We start from the raw sequence: 14,524 nt of genomic DNA, 5'->3' as shown, positions 1-14,524 counted from the left end.
CGGCACCTGAAGCATAATTTGCAATAACCGGGCTGCCAGAGCTGCAATAACATATGGGATCGGGGACTTACCTGCAACCCCATGTGTTATCTTGCGATCGCGGGTCTGTTTTCGGCTATGAAAATGACCTGTAATAGGATACCACGATAATGAATATTGGTCATAAATTGAGTAATTCATCCGTTTTCCCCCGCTGAAAACGTATTGGCTCTAATTGGATACCACCCCCCACCCCAAATAGGGTGCTGATAATATAGCATTTTTAGAAAATTATCATTAGTCTAAAATAAATATTCCGCGTGCATAATACAAATTTTAAGAATTTACTGTTGCGCAAGATATACAGCCAGGTCTTTATCAGCTCCTGGAGTACTGGTTTATTGTTATTATGTATACCTCTTTGCATGATATCTTTGGATGTTGACACGGTTATTCCTACTTTGGTCCCTAATATTTACATTTTTGACCAATGCGTACGTCTTCTATATACACAGCCATATATATACGTTTCTCATCATCTGCTCCATTTACAAATGTTATTATTTTTTTTCCCCGAGCACACAAAGTAGTATCAGCAATAAGATTTGAACACTACATGATAATAGAAGATTCAGAGATCTTCATTGCCTATATTAGCAAAAATATGGTGAAGTCACTAGGCCTCAGCAAGAGAAATACAGGTTGAGTATCCCATATCCAAATATTCCGAAATACGGAATATTCCGAAATACGGAATATTCCGAAATACGGACTTTTTTGAGTGAGATAGTGAAACCTTTGTTTTTTGATGGCTCAATGTACACAAACTTTGTTTAATACACAAAGTTATTAATAATATTGTATTAAATGACCTTCAGGCTGTATATATAAGGTGTATATGAAACATAAATGTATTGTGTGAATGTACACACACTTTGTTTAATGCACAAAGTTATAAAAAAATATTGGCTAAAATGACCTTCAGGCTGTGTGTATAAGGTGTATATGTAACATAAATGCATTTTGTGCTTAGATTTAGGTCCCATCACCATGATATCTCATTATGGTATGAAATTATTCCAAAATACGGAAAAATCCGATATCCAAAATACCTCTGGTCCCAAGCATTTTGGATAAGGGATACTCAACCTGTATATCTAAATTGTGAGCCAACTTACCTGGAGTCACCCCCTAGATCTTACAGATGGCACTACAAGAACAAGCATGTCCTCCAAATGCTAGTTCCATCTATGCCTCTCAGAAAAGAACTATAAAATAGTAGCTGCTCAATTTAGTAATACTTTTAAGATACTGTACATGAAAGTAAGGGGTTATTCTAAACAATATAAAAGAAAAAGTCTTCCCCCCAGCAAACCAAGTATCATCAGCAGTAAAACTTAAATACTACATGAAAATAGAAAATGTAGAGATCTCAGTTGCATATATTTGCAAAGATACGGTCAGGCCTCGGCAAGGCTTCTCTGACACAGGTGTTTGAATAACCCCTCTTTCATGCACCTGAAAAGAATTACTAAATAGATGCAGCAGCTACAATTATATATCCTATTTACAATTGCTTCTTAATCATGCTTCCTACTTATATAATGGTATACTTTTATTATTTGCTCTTTTTTATTGTTGTAAGTGTCTTTGATAAAGTGAATAGAAAATACTGAATGAAAAAAAAAATATTTATGGTAGACTTGCCATTATTACATTTCTTTCTGCGAGGTACACTGGATTCCACAGGGAATAATATTGGGGTGTAGAGTTGGATCTTGATCCGAGGCACCAACAGGGTAAAGCTTTGACTGATCCCAGGATGTTCTGCACCGCCTCCTCTATAGCCCAGCCTCTAGGCACTGGAGCTCAGTATTGATAACCAGTCCAATGCAGCAGCAGGTAAGAGACGGTAAATGTTAGTCACATAGAACCACATTCTCACAACAGGAGAAGGGACTAGCAGCTAATGCCATACAAACCCAAAGAAGCTAAGTGCGTCAGGGTGGGCGCCCTGTGGAATCCAGTGTACCTCGCAGAAAGATTAAACAATGGTAAGTCTACCATAAATCTCCTTTTCTGCAGAGGGGTACACTTGTATTCCACAGGGAATAACATCGGGGATGTCCTAAAGCAGTTCCTCATGGGAGGGGACGCACTGTAGCGGGCACAAGAACCCAGCGTCCAAAGGAAGCATCATGGGAGGCGGAAGCATCAAAAGGCATAGAACCTGATGAACATGTTCACAGAGGACCACGTAGTCGCCTTGCACAATTATTCAGCGGACGCACCACGGCGGGCCGCCCCGGAAGGTTCAACCGACCGAGTAGAATAGGCCTTGATAGCAGCAGGAGCTGGGAGCCCAGCCTGCGCATAAGCTTGTGTAATCACCATTCTAATCCATCTGGCCAAGGTTTGCTTATTCGCAGGCCAGCCACGTTTGTGAAAACCAAAAAGTACAAAAAGGGAATCTGACCTCCTGATGGAGGCAGTCCTCTCCACATAAACACGGAGAGCCTGTACCACATCCAAAGATTTTTCTTTGGAAGATAGACCAGAATAGTTGAAGGCCGGAACCACAATCTCCTGGTTAAGGTGAAAAGATGATACCACCTTCGGCAAATAACCAGGGCGAGTTAGAAAGGGTGGACGACAGGACAAAGCGCCTAAGTCCGACACCCTCCTAGCAGAGGCAATAGCCAACAGAAATACGACCTTAAGCATAAGGCATTTAAGGTCCACAGACTCAAGAGGTTCAAATGGAGACTCTTACAGGGCATTCAATACTACAGACAGATCCCATGGAGCCACAGGAGGTACATAGGGTGGCTGAATTCTTAGAACTCTCTGAGTGAAAGTGTGAATGTCAGGAAGAGACGCAATTTTTCTCTGAAACCACACTGACAGGGCAGATATATGAACCTTGAGGGAGTCCAGACGAAGGTCCAAGTCTAGGCCTTGCTGTAGCAAAGACAATAGTCTGGAAATTTTGAAAGTATATGCATCATAATTCTTAGCAGCACACCAGGTGAAGAAAGAATTCCAGACCCTGTAATAAATCCGACCCGAAGCTGGTTTACAGGCTTTCAAAATATGACCGCCTCAGAGAATCATTTTGCTCTCAGGAGTGATGCTTCAAGAGCCACGCCGTCAAAGCCAGTCTGGCCAGGTCCGGGTAGACACAAGGCCCCTGAACGAGGAGGTCTGGGCACTGAGGAAGTAGAAGAGGACGCTCTATCGAGAGACCCTGCAGGTCTGAGAATCAATGCCGTCTGAGCCATGCTGGAGCGATTAGAAGTAGTATTCCTCCTTCTTGCTTGAACTTTCGTATTACCCTGGGCAGGAGTGACACTGGAGGGAACACGTATGGCAGCCGAAAGTTCCATGGAATTGCCAGTGCATCCATGAACGCTGCTTGAGGATCCCTTGTCCTTGCTCCGAAGACCCGAACCTTGTGATTGTGTCGCACCGCCATCAGGTCTACATCTGGTAGGCCCCACTTGTCCACTAGGAGTTGAAAGACTCCGGGATGAAGACTCCACTCTCCAGCGTGCACGTCCTGACGACTGAGGAAGTCCGATTCCCAGTTGAGGACTCCCGGAATGAACCCTACCGATATGGCTGGCAGATGGCGTTCCGCCGATTGGAAGATTTTTGACACTTCCATCATTGCCATGCGGCTTTGAGTGCTGCCTTGATGATTTATGTATGCCACCGTGGTGGCATTGTCTGACTGTACTTGAACAATGATTTGAGGTTGAGGATAGGCCGGGAAGACCCATTCGGTTTCGGAACTAGAAACATGGTCGAATAGTATCTCCTGCCTCTCTGTGACAGAGGTACTGGCACTACCACTCCTGTTTCCAGGAGGGATTGTACAACCAGGTGTAGAGCTTGTGCTTTCAATGGATCTGAAGGGATAACCGTTGAACAGAACTGGCGAGGGTGACGTCTCTTGAAAGAGATTGCGTACCCGTAAGAGACAACTTCCCGTACCCAGGCATCTGAAGTGGTCTTTAACCAGGCCTGGGCGAACAGCAGAAGTCGGCCTCCCACCCTGGGGTCCCCCAGGGGGAAGCCTGCCCCATCATGCAGCAGGCGTGTCTTGTTTGGAAGCAGGCTGATGGGCGGCCCAGGATTGTTTAGATTTGGGCTTAGTGGTTTTGGAAGTACAAGCCTGTCTCTGATATGCCTGACCTTTTGCTTTACTTGGAGGTCGAAAGGAATAAAAAAGTGGTACTCTTAGCCTTCTGAGCAGAAGGATTAGTACTTGGGAGAAACGCAGTCTTGGCCGTCGCCAAGTCAATCACAATCTAATTCAGATCTTCCCCAAACAGGATGTCTCCCTTGAAAGGGAGTACCTCCAAGGTCTTTTTAGAGTCAAGGTCCACTTTCCAGGACCTCAACCACAGAATCCAGCGAGCCAGGATAGACGTAGTAGAAGCCTTCGCCACCATGACCCCTGCATCAGAGGCCGCCTCCCGAATATAGTGAGAGGCTGTGGTAATATACGACAGATATTGTCTGGCAGTGTCAGAAAAATCCTGAGGTAGCTCCTCGTCAATTGCCTGAACACATGCTTCAATTCCTTTTGCCGCCCAAGAGGCAGTCATAGTGGGTCTATGTACAGCACCGGTAAGAGTGTAAATAGACTTCAGGCATCCCTCCACACGCTTATCTGTTGGTTCCTTCAGTGAGGTGACAGTGGTGACAGGCAAAGTAAATGACACCACAAGACGGGCGACATGAGAGAATCCACCGGCGGTGGAATTTCCCACTTGTTACTCAACTCCGCAGGGATGGGATAACGAGCTAGCATCTTTTTAGACAGAAAAAGCTTCTTTCCTGGAGATGACCAGGATTCCAGACGTATGTCAATTAAGAGGTCAGCGTGTGATAAAACCACTTTAGCAACTTTCTGACGTATAAACTTATCAGGTTTCTTAGATGTAACAGGAGGCTCAATGTCATCATCAATTTGGAGAATCAGCTTGATAGCCTCCACAAGGTCAGGAACATCATCCTGGGTTGTAGAGTCCTCATCAGAAGCAACTGTATCAGTGTCTGACGGATCAGTATATTCCCCATCCTCATCGGAAGAATTATCCAAAATATTAGTGGATTGTGAGGAAGAAATAGTCCGCTTAGATGACCCCTTGGCCCCAGAGGGACGTGGGGTGGACTTTTGTCTAACCAAAGTCTGATTTAATTGCTGTAACTGGGTAGACAAAGTATCCGCCCATGGCAGATTTACTACAGGGATAATATGTGACTATAATGGCACAGGAGGCACCACAAGGGGTGTGAGACACGTTACAAGCGTAGTCAGCATATTTGAAAAAGCTGCCCAAGGTGGGTCTTGATTGACCACAGATGCCACAGACGGACTGGGAGATGTATGACCCCCAGTGCCTGAACCAGCAGCTAACACTTCCCCCACTGGTGAATCCGTGCCGACAGCACTGCATGATGCAGGAACGTCCGCGGATGTCCCACCCTGTGCAGCAGACATTATGTGGGATGTAGCCTTAGGATGTAATAGTACAATATAGCCAGACAAACAAAAAAACCATCAAATTATCCCGTGTTTTGTGACAGTAAATACAGAGCACAAACAGAGGAAATAGGTGGAGTGGGTTGAATGAAAAACACAGTGAGAAAATAGGATTTTGGTACTTACCGGTAAATCCTTTTCTCCTAGTCCGTAGAGGATGCTGGGGACTCCAAAAGGACCATGGGGTATAGACGGGATCCGCAGGAGCTTGGGCACACTGAAAAGACTTAAGACTGGGTGTAAACTGGCTACTCCCTCTATGCCCCTCCTCCAGACCTCAGTTATGGGAACTGTGCCCAGGAGAGACGGACATTTCGAGGAAAGGATTTTTGTGTAAACTAAGGGCTACAGACATACCGGCCCACACCACAACCATACCGTACAACCGGAGTAACAAGAAACCAGATAACAGTATGAAAAAACTACAGCAACAAGCTGAAAACAGAAATACACAACCCGTGTAAAAACTAAGCGAACCCACAAGAGAACACTGCAAGAAAATAGTCCGCACTGGGACGGGCGCACAGCATCCTCTACGGACTAGGAGAAAAGGATTTACCGGTAAGTACCAAAATCCTATTTTCTCTTACGTCCTAGAGGATGCTGGGGACTCCAAAAGGACCATGGGGTTTATACCAAAGCTCCAGACCGGGCGGGAGAGTGCGGACAACTCTGCAGCACCGACTGAGCAAACGCAAGGTCCTCATCAGCCAGGGTATCAAACTTATAGAACTTGGCAAAAGTGTTTGAACCCGACCAAATAGCCGCTCGGCAGAGCTGTAAAGCCGAGACGCCCCGGGCAGCCGCCCAAGATGAGCCCACCTTCCTGGTAGAATCGGCTTTCACCGACTTCGGCACCGGTAATCCGGACGAATAATGAGCCTGCTGAATCGTACTACAAATCCAGCGTGCAATAGTCTGTTTTGAAGCAGGATGACCAATCTTGTTGGAAGCGTACAGGACAAACAGCGCCTCAGTTTTCCTGGCAACCGCCGTACGGGCGACGTAGATCTTCAAAGCCCTCACTACATCCAGAGACCTTTGAACTGCCCCAGCATCCCTGGCCACCGGTAACACAATAGGTTGATTAATGTGAAACGAGGAGACCACCTTCGGTAAAAATTGTTGACGAGTCCTCAATTCTGCCCTATCCGAATGAAAGACCAAGTACGGGCTTTTATGAGATAAGGCCGCCAACTCAGACACCCGCCTGGCAGAAGCCAGCGCCAACAACATGACTACTTTCAACTTAACCTTACGCAAAGGCTCAAACCAGGAAGACATGAGAAACTGTAAGACCACGTCCAGATCCCATGGGGCCACAGGAGGCACAAACGGAGGATTGATATGCAAAACTCCTTTCACAAACGTCTGAACCTCTGGGAGGGCCGCCAGTTCTCTTTGAAAGAAAATAGATAATGCCGAAATCTGCACCTTGATGGAGCCCGACTTCAGGCCTGCATCCACCCCAGCCTGCAAAAAATGGAGAAAACGCCCCAAATTAAATTCTTCCGCAGGAGCCCTCTTAAACTCACACCAGGAAACATACTTCTTCCAAATACGGTGATAATGCTTCGCCTTAACCTCCTTCCTAGCCTTGAGGAGAGTAGGTATGACCTCTCCTGGAATACCTTTACGAGCTAAGATCTGGCGCTCAACTTCCATGCCGTCAAACGCAGCCGCGGTAAGTCGGGAAACACGCATGGACCCTGCAACAACAGGTCCTCTCTTAGAGGAAGCGGCCAAGGATCTTCCACTAGTAATTCCTGAAGATCCGGATACCAGGCCCTTCTTGGCCAATCTGGAACTACGAGAATCGCCTGAACCTTTGCTCGCCGAATGATCCCCAGTACCTTTGGAATGAGAGGAAGTGGAGGGAACACATACACCGACTTGAACACCCACGGAGACACCAGGGCATCGACCGCACTGGCTTGGGGGTCCCTTGACCTGGAACAATACCTCGGAAGCTTCTTGTTGAGATGAGACGCCATCATGTCTATCAGAGGGCGTACCTAACGCTTTGTCACTTCTGCAAACACTTCTTGATGAAGAGCCCACTCTCCCGGATGGAGATCGTGTCTGCTGAGGAGGTCTGCTTCCCAGTTGTCTACTCCCGGAAGGAAGACTGCTGACAGGGCGCTCAGGTGCTGTTCCGCCCAGCGAAGGATTCTTGTGGCCTCCGCCATTGCCGCTCTGCTCCTTGTGCCGCCTTGACGGTTGATATGTGCCACCGCTGTGATATTTTCTGACTGTACGAGGACAGGTCGACCCTGAAGAAGGCTTCTTGCCTGTAGCAGGCCATTGTAGATGGCTTTTAACTCGAGAACATTTATGTGGAGACCCGCTTCCAGGAACGACCATCTCCCCTGGAAGTTCCTGCCTTGGGTGACTGCACCCCAGCCCCGGAGACTCGCATCTGTCGTCAGAAGTACCCAATCCAGGATACCGAACCGGCGTCCCTCTAGGAGGTGAGACCCTTGTAGCCACCACAGGAGGGAAATTCTGGCCCTGGGAGATAGACCTATCTTCCGGTGCATGTGCAGGTGAGACCCGGACCATTTGGTCAGCAAGTCTCACTGAAACACCCGGGCATGAAACCTGCCGAACGGAATGGCTTCGTACGCCGCCACCATCTTCCCCAGAACGCGCGTACATTGATGGATGGACACAGTCTTCGGCCTCAGAAGTTCCCTGACCAACAACTGCAGTTCTAGAGCCTTTTCTTGTTGAAAAAAAACTCTCTGTAACTCCGTGTCAAGAATCATGCCCAGAAAAGCTAGCCGGGTGGTCGGAATCAACTGAGATTTTGGTAAATTCAGCACCCAACCGTGCTGTCGAAGCACCGACAGCACCAAATCTATACTCCTTAGCAACCTTTCCTTGGACCTCGCCTTTATCAGGAGATCGTCCAAGTACGGGATAATTGAAACCCCGTGCTTGCGAAGGAGAACCATCATTTCTGCCATGACCTTGGTGAAAACACTCAGGGCCGTGGAAAGGCCAAACGGCAACGTCTGAAATTGGTAATGAGAGTCCTGTATCGCAAACCTGAGGAAGGCCTGATGCGAAGGAAATATAGGGACGTGTCAGTAGGCATCCTTTATGTCGACTGACGCCATACAATCCCCCCCTTCTAGGCTGGAAATCACAGCTCGAAGAGATTCCATCTTGAACTTGAAATCTTTCAAGTATGGATTGAGGGATTTTAGATTCCGAATCGGTCTGACTGAACCGTCCGGTTTCGGCACCACAAATAGGCTCGAGTAGAACCCCTCCCCCCGTTGTGACGGAGGAACTGGAACAATGACCTTCTGTTGACACAATTTTTGTATCGCTGCCAACACCAGCTCCCTGTCCGGCAGAGACGCTGGTAAGGGCGAAACGAAAAACCGGTGAGGGGGCACCTCCCAAAACTCCAGCTTGTATCCCTGAGATACAATCTCCAGGACCCAAGGATCGAGGCCTGAAAGAATCCAGACCTGACTGAAGACTCGGAGACGCCCCCCCCACCGGTCCGGACTCCCCCAGGGAAGCCCCAACGTCATGCGGTGGACTTGGTAGAGGCAGGGGAGGACTTTTGGTCCTGGGCGCCCGACACGGCAGGCGACTTCCTACCCCTTCCTTTACCCTTTGAAGCGAGGAAGGACGAACCCTTTCCACGCCTGTATTTATTAGGACGAAAGGACTGCATCTGCTGATGTGGTGCCTTTTTGTGCTGTGTGGGAACATAAGGAAGAAAAGAGGACTTACCCGCCATCGCGGTAGAGACCAGGTCCGCCAAGCTGTCCCCAAACAAGACATTACCTTTGAAGGGTAAAGCTTCCATAGCTCTCTTGGAGTCGGCATCAGCATTCCATTGATGGATCCACAACGCCCTCCTTGCCGATATTGACATGGCCTTGGCTCTTGATCCCAAAAGACAAACATCCCTCGCCGCATCCTTCAGGTAATCTGCAGCGTCCTTGATATAACCAAGAGTCAGAAGAACATTATCTTTATCAAGGGTATCCATTTAGCAATAGCACTACTCACCCACACCGACGCCACTGCAGGTCTGAGCAATGCGCGAAATTAGCGAAAATGGACTTCAGGGACGTCTCCAGCTTGCGATCCGCTGGATCCTTGAGAGCTGCCGTGTCCGGAGACGGAAGCGCCACCTTCTTAGACAAACGAGATAGAGCTCTGTCAACATTCGGAGACGACTCCCATTTTCCCCTGGAATCAGAGGGGAAAGGATACGCCATGTAAATCCTCTTGGGAATCTGCCACCTCTCTGCGACTCCCAAGCCTTTTCACAAAGAGTATTCATTTCATGAGAGGGGGGAAATTTCACTTCAGGTTTTTTCCCTTTGAACAAACAAATCCTTATTTCCTGCACCGCAGGTTCATCAGAAATGTGTAAAACATCCTTTATAGCCAGAATCATGTACTGAATACTCTTAACTAAACGCGGATGCAAAGCCGCCTCAGAAAAATCGACCTCAGAATCAGAGTCCATGTCGGTATCAGTATCTACCACTTGAGTAAACGCCCGCTTTTGCGAGCCCGATGGGGTCTGTACCTGAGACAAAGGCTCCTCTATGGACTTTTTCCACACCTGCGTCTGTGACTCAGACTTATCCAACCTCTTTGATAAAGAAGCTACATTCGTATTGATTGTACTTAATAACGTGAGTAAATCAGGTGTCGGCTGCGCCGACAGACCCAAATCCAGACCCACAACTGCACCCCCCACAACCTCCTCCGGTGAATCACATTCAGCCTCAGACATGTCAACACGTTCAATCGACACAGCGACTCACACTCAGAACGTCTCAGCTAGGGGGCAGGCCTACAGTGAAGCCCAGAGAGAGAGAGAGAGAGACCCAGAGGGAGTATGCCAGCTCACACCCCAGCGCCTATATATCCCTATAGGGGATATATATGACCAGCGCTGCTTAAAAAATCAAATAATGCACCACACTGCGCCCCCCCTGAAAAATCTCCCCGTTACTTGCGAGGAGTGATCGGAGGTCCGCCCAGCGTCTCCTTCAGCCGCGTGGAGGAGAGAGAAGATGGCGCCGTGAGCCGCGCGCTTAGCTCCGCCCCTTCCCGGTGGGCTTCAGCGCGCTCAATTTGAAAATGCCAGCGGGGGCCGAGGAACGGTGCCGAGGCACCGACAATGCTTCTGCCGGCTATCCGGACCCCAGTGACCTGCTGCTCAGGGCGCCCCCCAGCGCCCTGCACCCTGTGAGTGCTGTCAGTGATGTGTGTGGGAGCATGGAGCGCAGCGTCACCGCTGCGCTGTACCTGGTCACCGAAGTCTTCTGATCTACTCATACTCACTCGGCTTCTTTCTTCAGGCTTCTGTGAGGGGATTGACGGCGCGGCTCCGGGAACAAGCAGCTAGGCGCACCAAGTGATCGAACCCTCTGGAGCTAATGGTGTCCAGTAGCCGAGAAGCAGAGCCCTTAACTAAGAAGAAGTAGGTCTGCTTCTCTCCCCTCACTCCCACGCTGCAGGGAGCCTGTAGCCAGCAGGTCTCCCTGAAAATAAAAAACCTAACAAAAAGTATTTTCCACAGAAACTCAGTAGAGCTCCCCTGTGAGTATCCAGTCAGTCCTGGGCACAAAGTCTAACTGAGGTCTGGAGGAGGGGCATAGAGGGAGGAGCCAGTTCACACCCAGTCTTAAGTCTTTTCAGTGTGCCCAAGCTCCTGCGGATCCCGTCTATACCCCATAGTCCTTTTGGAGTCCCCGGCATCATCTAGGACGTGAGAGAAATACAAACAGTATACCCTGTGTAGCACTATATATTATATGAGACCCTGATGCACCTAGTTCCTCAGGGTACAGAATATAGTGATAGCAAATGTGTGATACACAAGATTGGAATCCACACAGCAGCTATAGGCACACTCAGTCACAGGTACAATGCAGGAATTATCACATATAACAATAAAACTGCACTGGACTAGTAATTACATATAGGTATGTATCTATACAGATATAACAATGCACAGTAAACACTGGATGTATATCACAGAATACTTGTACTAAAGATTCAGATAGCAGTACACTTGTTCTTCACTAACACTGTCTAAAATGACATGTAGAATACTTAAGTGTCTGTAAATGCACAGCGCTGATGATAAAGGCGGATTTACAGGGGAGAAAGTGCCCAGCAGTCCCAGAGATCAGCCCAGCTATGTAATGGCGCCAAAATCTCTCAGGGAGTGAGGGAGAGATGCAGCTCCAGGGGGCGGGAACACCAGCAGCAGATGGCACCTGGAGCTGGGGGAGGGGCTACAGGTAATCGCCTTATCCCCTCTGCTGGACTTCACCAGTGGGTACTGTGGAGCCTTTTGCAAACGGATTTTAATAAATCCGACCTGTACTCCTTGCCTTGGTGGATATAGTGGGGTCCCTGTGCGACACAGTGTCCATGCCAGTGGTGCGGTCCGTCTCCTGGGACCGTGACCGGATCGCGATTTATCTTACCTACCCACTTTTAGTGCAGCCACGCGATCTCGGAAAAAGACAGCGGTGGTGTACCTGAAAAACCGGTGCGTCTCCGCTGCAAGTACCCGGGAACCAGGCCGCGGGAGTATGCAGTGCCGCTGAGGGTGGTGATGGAGGCGGCACAGCATGTCATAAAGACATAGAAAGTGCTGCGGCCCTTGAAGTCTTCTAAAAAGCTCTTTTCAAGGCTGCCTAGCGCAGCCCCACATGTTAGTGACCGGCACTGCAGACATCAACTTACACACTGAGCTCCAGTGCCTGGAGGCGGGGCTATAGAGGAGGAGGTGCAGTGCATCCTGGAAACAGTCAAAACTTTAGCCTGTTGGTTCCTCGGATCAAGACCCAACTCTACACCCTGATGTTATTCACGGTGGAATACCAGTGTACCCCGCTGCAGAAAAAATAAAGAATTGCTTATCTGAAGTAATGATGTCGTCTCCTCTTTGGATATTTACCTCATCTTAGAACCAATCTTATTACTCCTGAAAATACACTCCTGCACCAAAATAGGCAAACAGGCCGCTCAGTGTGTAAGAAATTGATGTTTAATAATAACTTGTCGATTTGCATATCACTGAACCTCTCTCAACGGGGTCCACAAATGCTGATAGGTACTGGCAAAGCAACGCACAATGTCCAGTGAATCAATTAGAGATCAGTGCTGGCAGATCTCTAATTGATTACTTGGACAAATCTGATTGGTTTGTAAGCGGGAGACCTTTCATACATGATTTTGACAGTACAATATATGTAATGCATTTGGATTTCATTAAAATGTTTGATACCTTTCTGCTGAACAGTTTGTTACATGAGAGTGCTAGGTCTAGGCAAAACATCTGTGAATGGATAAGACCCATACAGGAACATTTTGCAGTTCTGCTTTAGCTTTGTTTGAATGAACGCACCCTTACTATACTTGGCCTGCGTTTGCATGCCTCTTCCCTCCCCTACAGTCATAAGAAGGGTGCAAGTGGCAAACACGCGCAAGTCTGCATTTGTGCTTATACGTGCGTGCCAATCTGTGCAATTACACTATGTAAATTTGCTTATGTTCAGCTCAGCACCAGACCCTATGTCTCCTCTGAGGAAAATCGGTGGATCACCTGTTCCATTCTTTTGTAAATTAACATTCTCTGAAGTCCTACATCAAGGTAATAAACTTAAATTTTTTTTTTACAAAACAATATTTGAAATTGAAATCTAAAAGCAAAGTAAAGAGATATTACAGAAGAAAAAGGATTGTGAGCCCGTATTCAGTATCCCAAATTAATGAAAGTTAATTATAGCACAGGAGCATTTCCTGTAAAGTAAAACTGTATTGTTTATATTTTTTGAACGTCATTTTTTGCTTAATGTTTATATCATTGTTTTAGCCTGTGCATCATCATACAAATAATCTGTAAGCTTGTCAAAGTATACACAATTCACGTAAAAGCAGCCCTACTAAATTCAGCAAAGAAAACGGACTCACTAGAAATACTGCATGAAGAATAATACCATAAAACAAAAGTATAAAAAATTACACATGGCTGATGTTCTTGTGTTATAAATTACTTTAATACTGGACTAAAGTGCTGTACGGTATTTCATCAAAACTTCCTGCTCCCTCAGGTATTGATCTTGGTCCAAAAATACAACTTGGGATGCATCCAGATACATTACAACAAAGGAGAGAGAGAGAAATTAACTTGGATAATGCTGACAGCTGCAATAAGCATTCGTACAGGACTCTGGAAATTGGAATCATTTAGGGAGTTAGAGGCTTGATGGAGGGAGCTGAGGACATACTGCAGTATAATAGAGTTAATGTCTTGACAAGGAGAAAGAGGCAGCACTTGGACACCTACTGTATAATCCAAGAATACCAACTAGTCAGTGGTTCCCAAGATTTGTGTGGTGACAGATCTGCCATCATTGATGTCGTAGGATTTATTTGTAAAATATTGTAATAAATAAGAGCAGAATCATGAATCTCTGGGTTTAAAAATCTAAGCAAATCAAAGCAATAGTGTCCTTTGCAATTATTATACATAGAACACACAAAGCGCAAAGCAATGCACTCTCTTTCATTACAGGCTGCATAGGAATCACTGAATTCTGTACAAAAGCGTAAACAATGACAAAATATTAAACTGGTAGAAACACAAAATTTAAAATTATTAAAAAAACCTGTACATTTAAAAGAAAACATACTGCGCAAATCTAAGGTAGACATCAATTAAGTAATATCATGAAAATCAATTTTCCAATATACAGTACATCCATAAAAGTAGCACAGCTCTCCTGCTTTTGTAATTGGGAGCTGCCATGATCATTCCATGAGTGGAACTAAGGTAAATATGCCAACAATTACCGGCGTATTTATCAAGGTGGTTTTTCATAAAAGTATTTTGTGTACATAATTTTTTGTATCACAAGTATGTACTAATGAGACTAACGCAAGAGAATTCACAGAAATCTCCTGTAAAAGGCCAACTATTATAATCAA

At 46.7% G+C, this 14,524-nt stretch overlaps 1 protein-coding gene across 2 annotated transcripts in view; it reads right to left on the bottom strand.

The window, feature by feature from the left end:
• Positions 1-14,524, bottom strand: part of AATF (apoptosis antagonizing transcription factor) — a 402,606-nt gene that overhangs the window by 24,539 nt on the left and 363,543 nt on the right. Inside the window, exon 12 of one of the 2 annotated variants that reach the window (XM_063954827.1) lies at positions 72-128. The exons of the other annotated variant lie outside the window; for it this stretch is intronic. Coding sequence (XP_063810897.1) covers positions 116-128 — 13 coding nt within the window. The 3' untranslated portion in view covers positions 72-115. The remainder of the gene's footprint in view (positions 1-71; positions 129-14,524) is intronic. 2 annotated transcript variants of the gene reach the window in all.

The sequence above is a fragment of the Pseudophryne corroboree genome, chromosome 2 (genome assembly GCF_028390025.1).
Source record: "Pseudophryne corroboree isolate aPseCor3 chromosome 2, aPseCor3.hap2, whole genome shotgun sequence".
Taxonomy (NCBI): domain Eukaryota; kingdom Metazoa; phylum Chordata; class Amphibia; order Anura; family Myobatrachidae; genus Pseudophryne; species Pseudophryne corroboree.
Note: the sequence above shows the minus strand (reverse complement) of the source record. Positions and strands in the feature narration are given on the sequence as shown.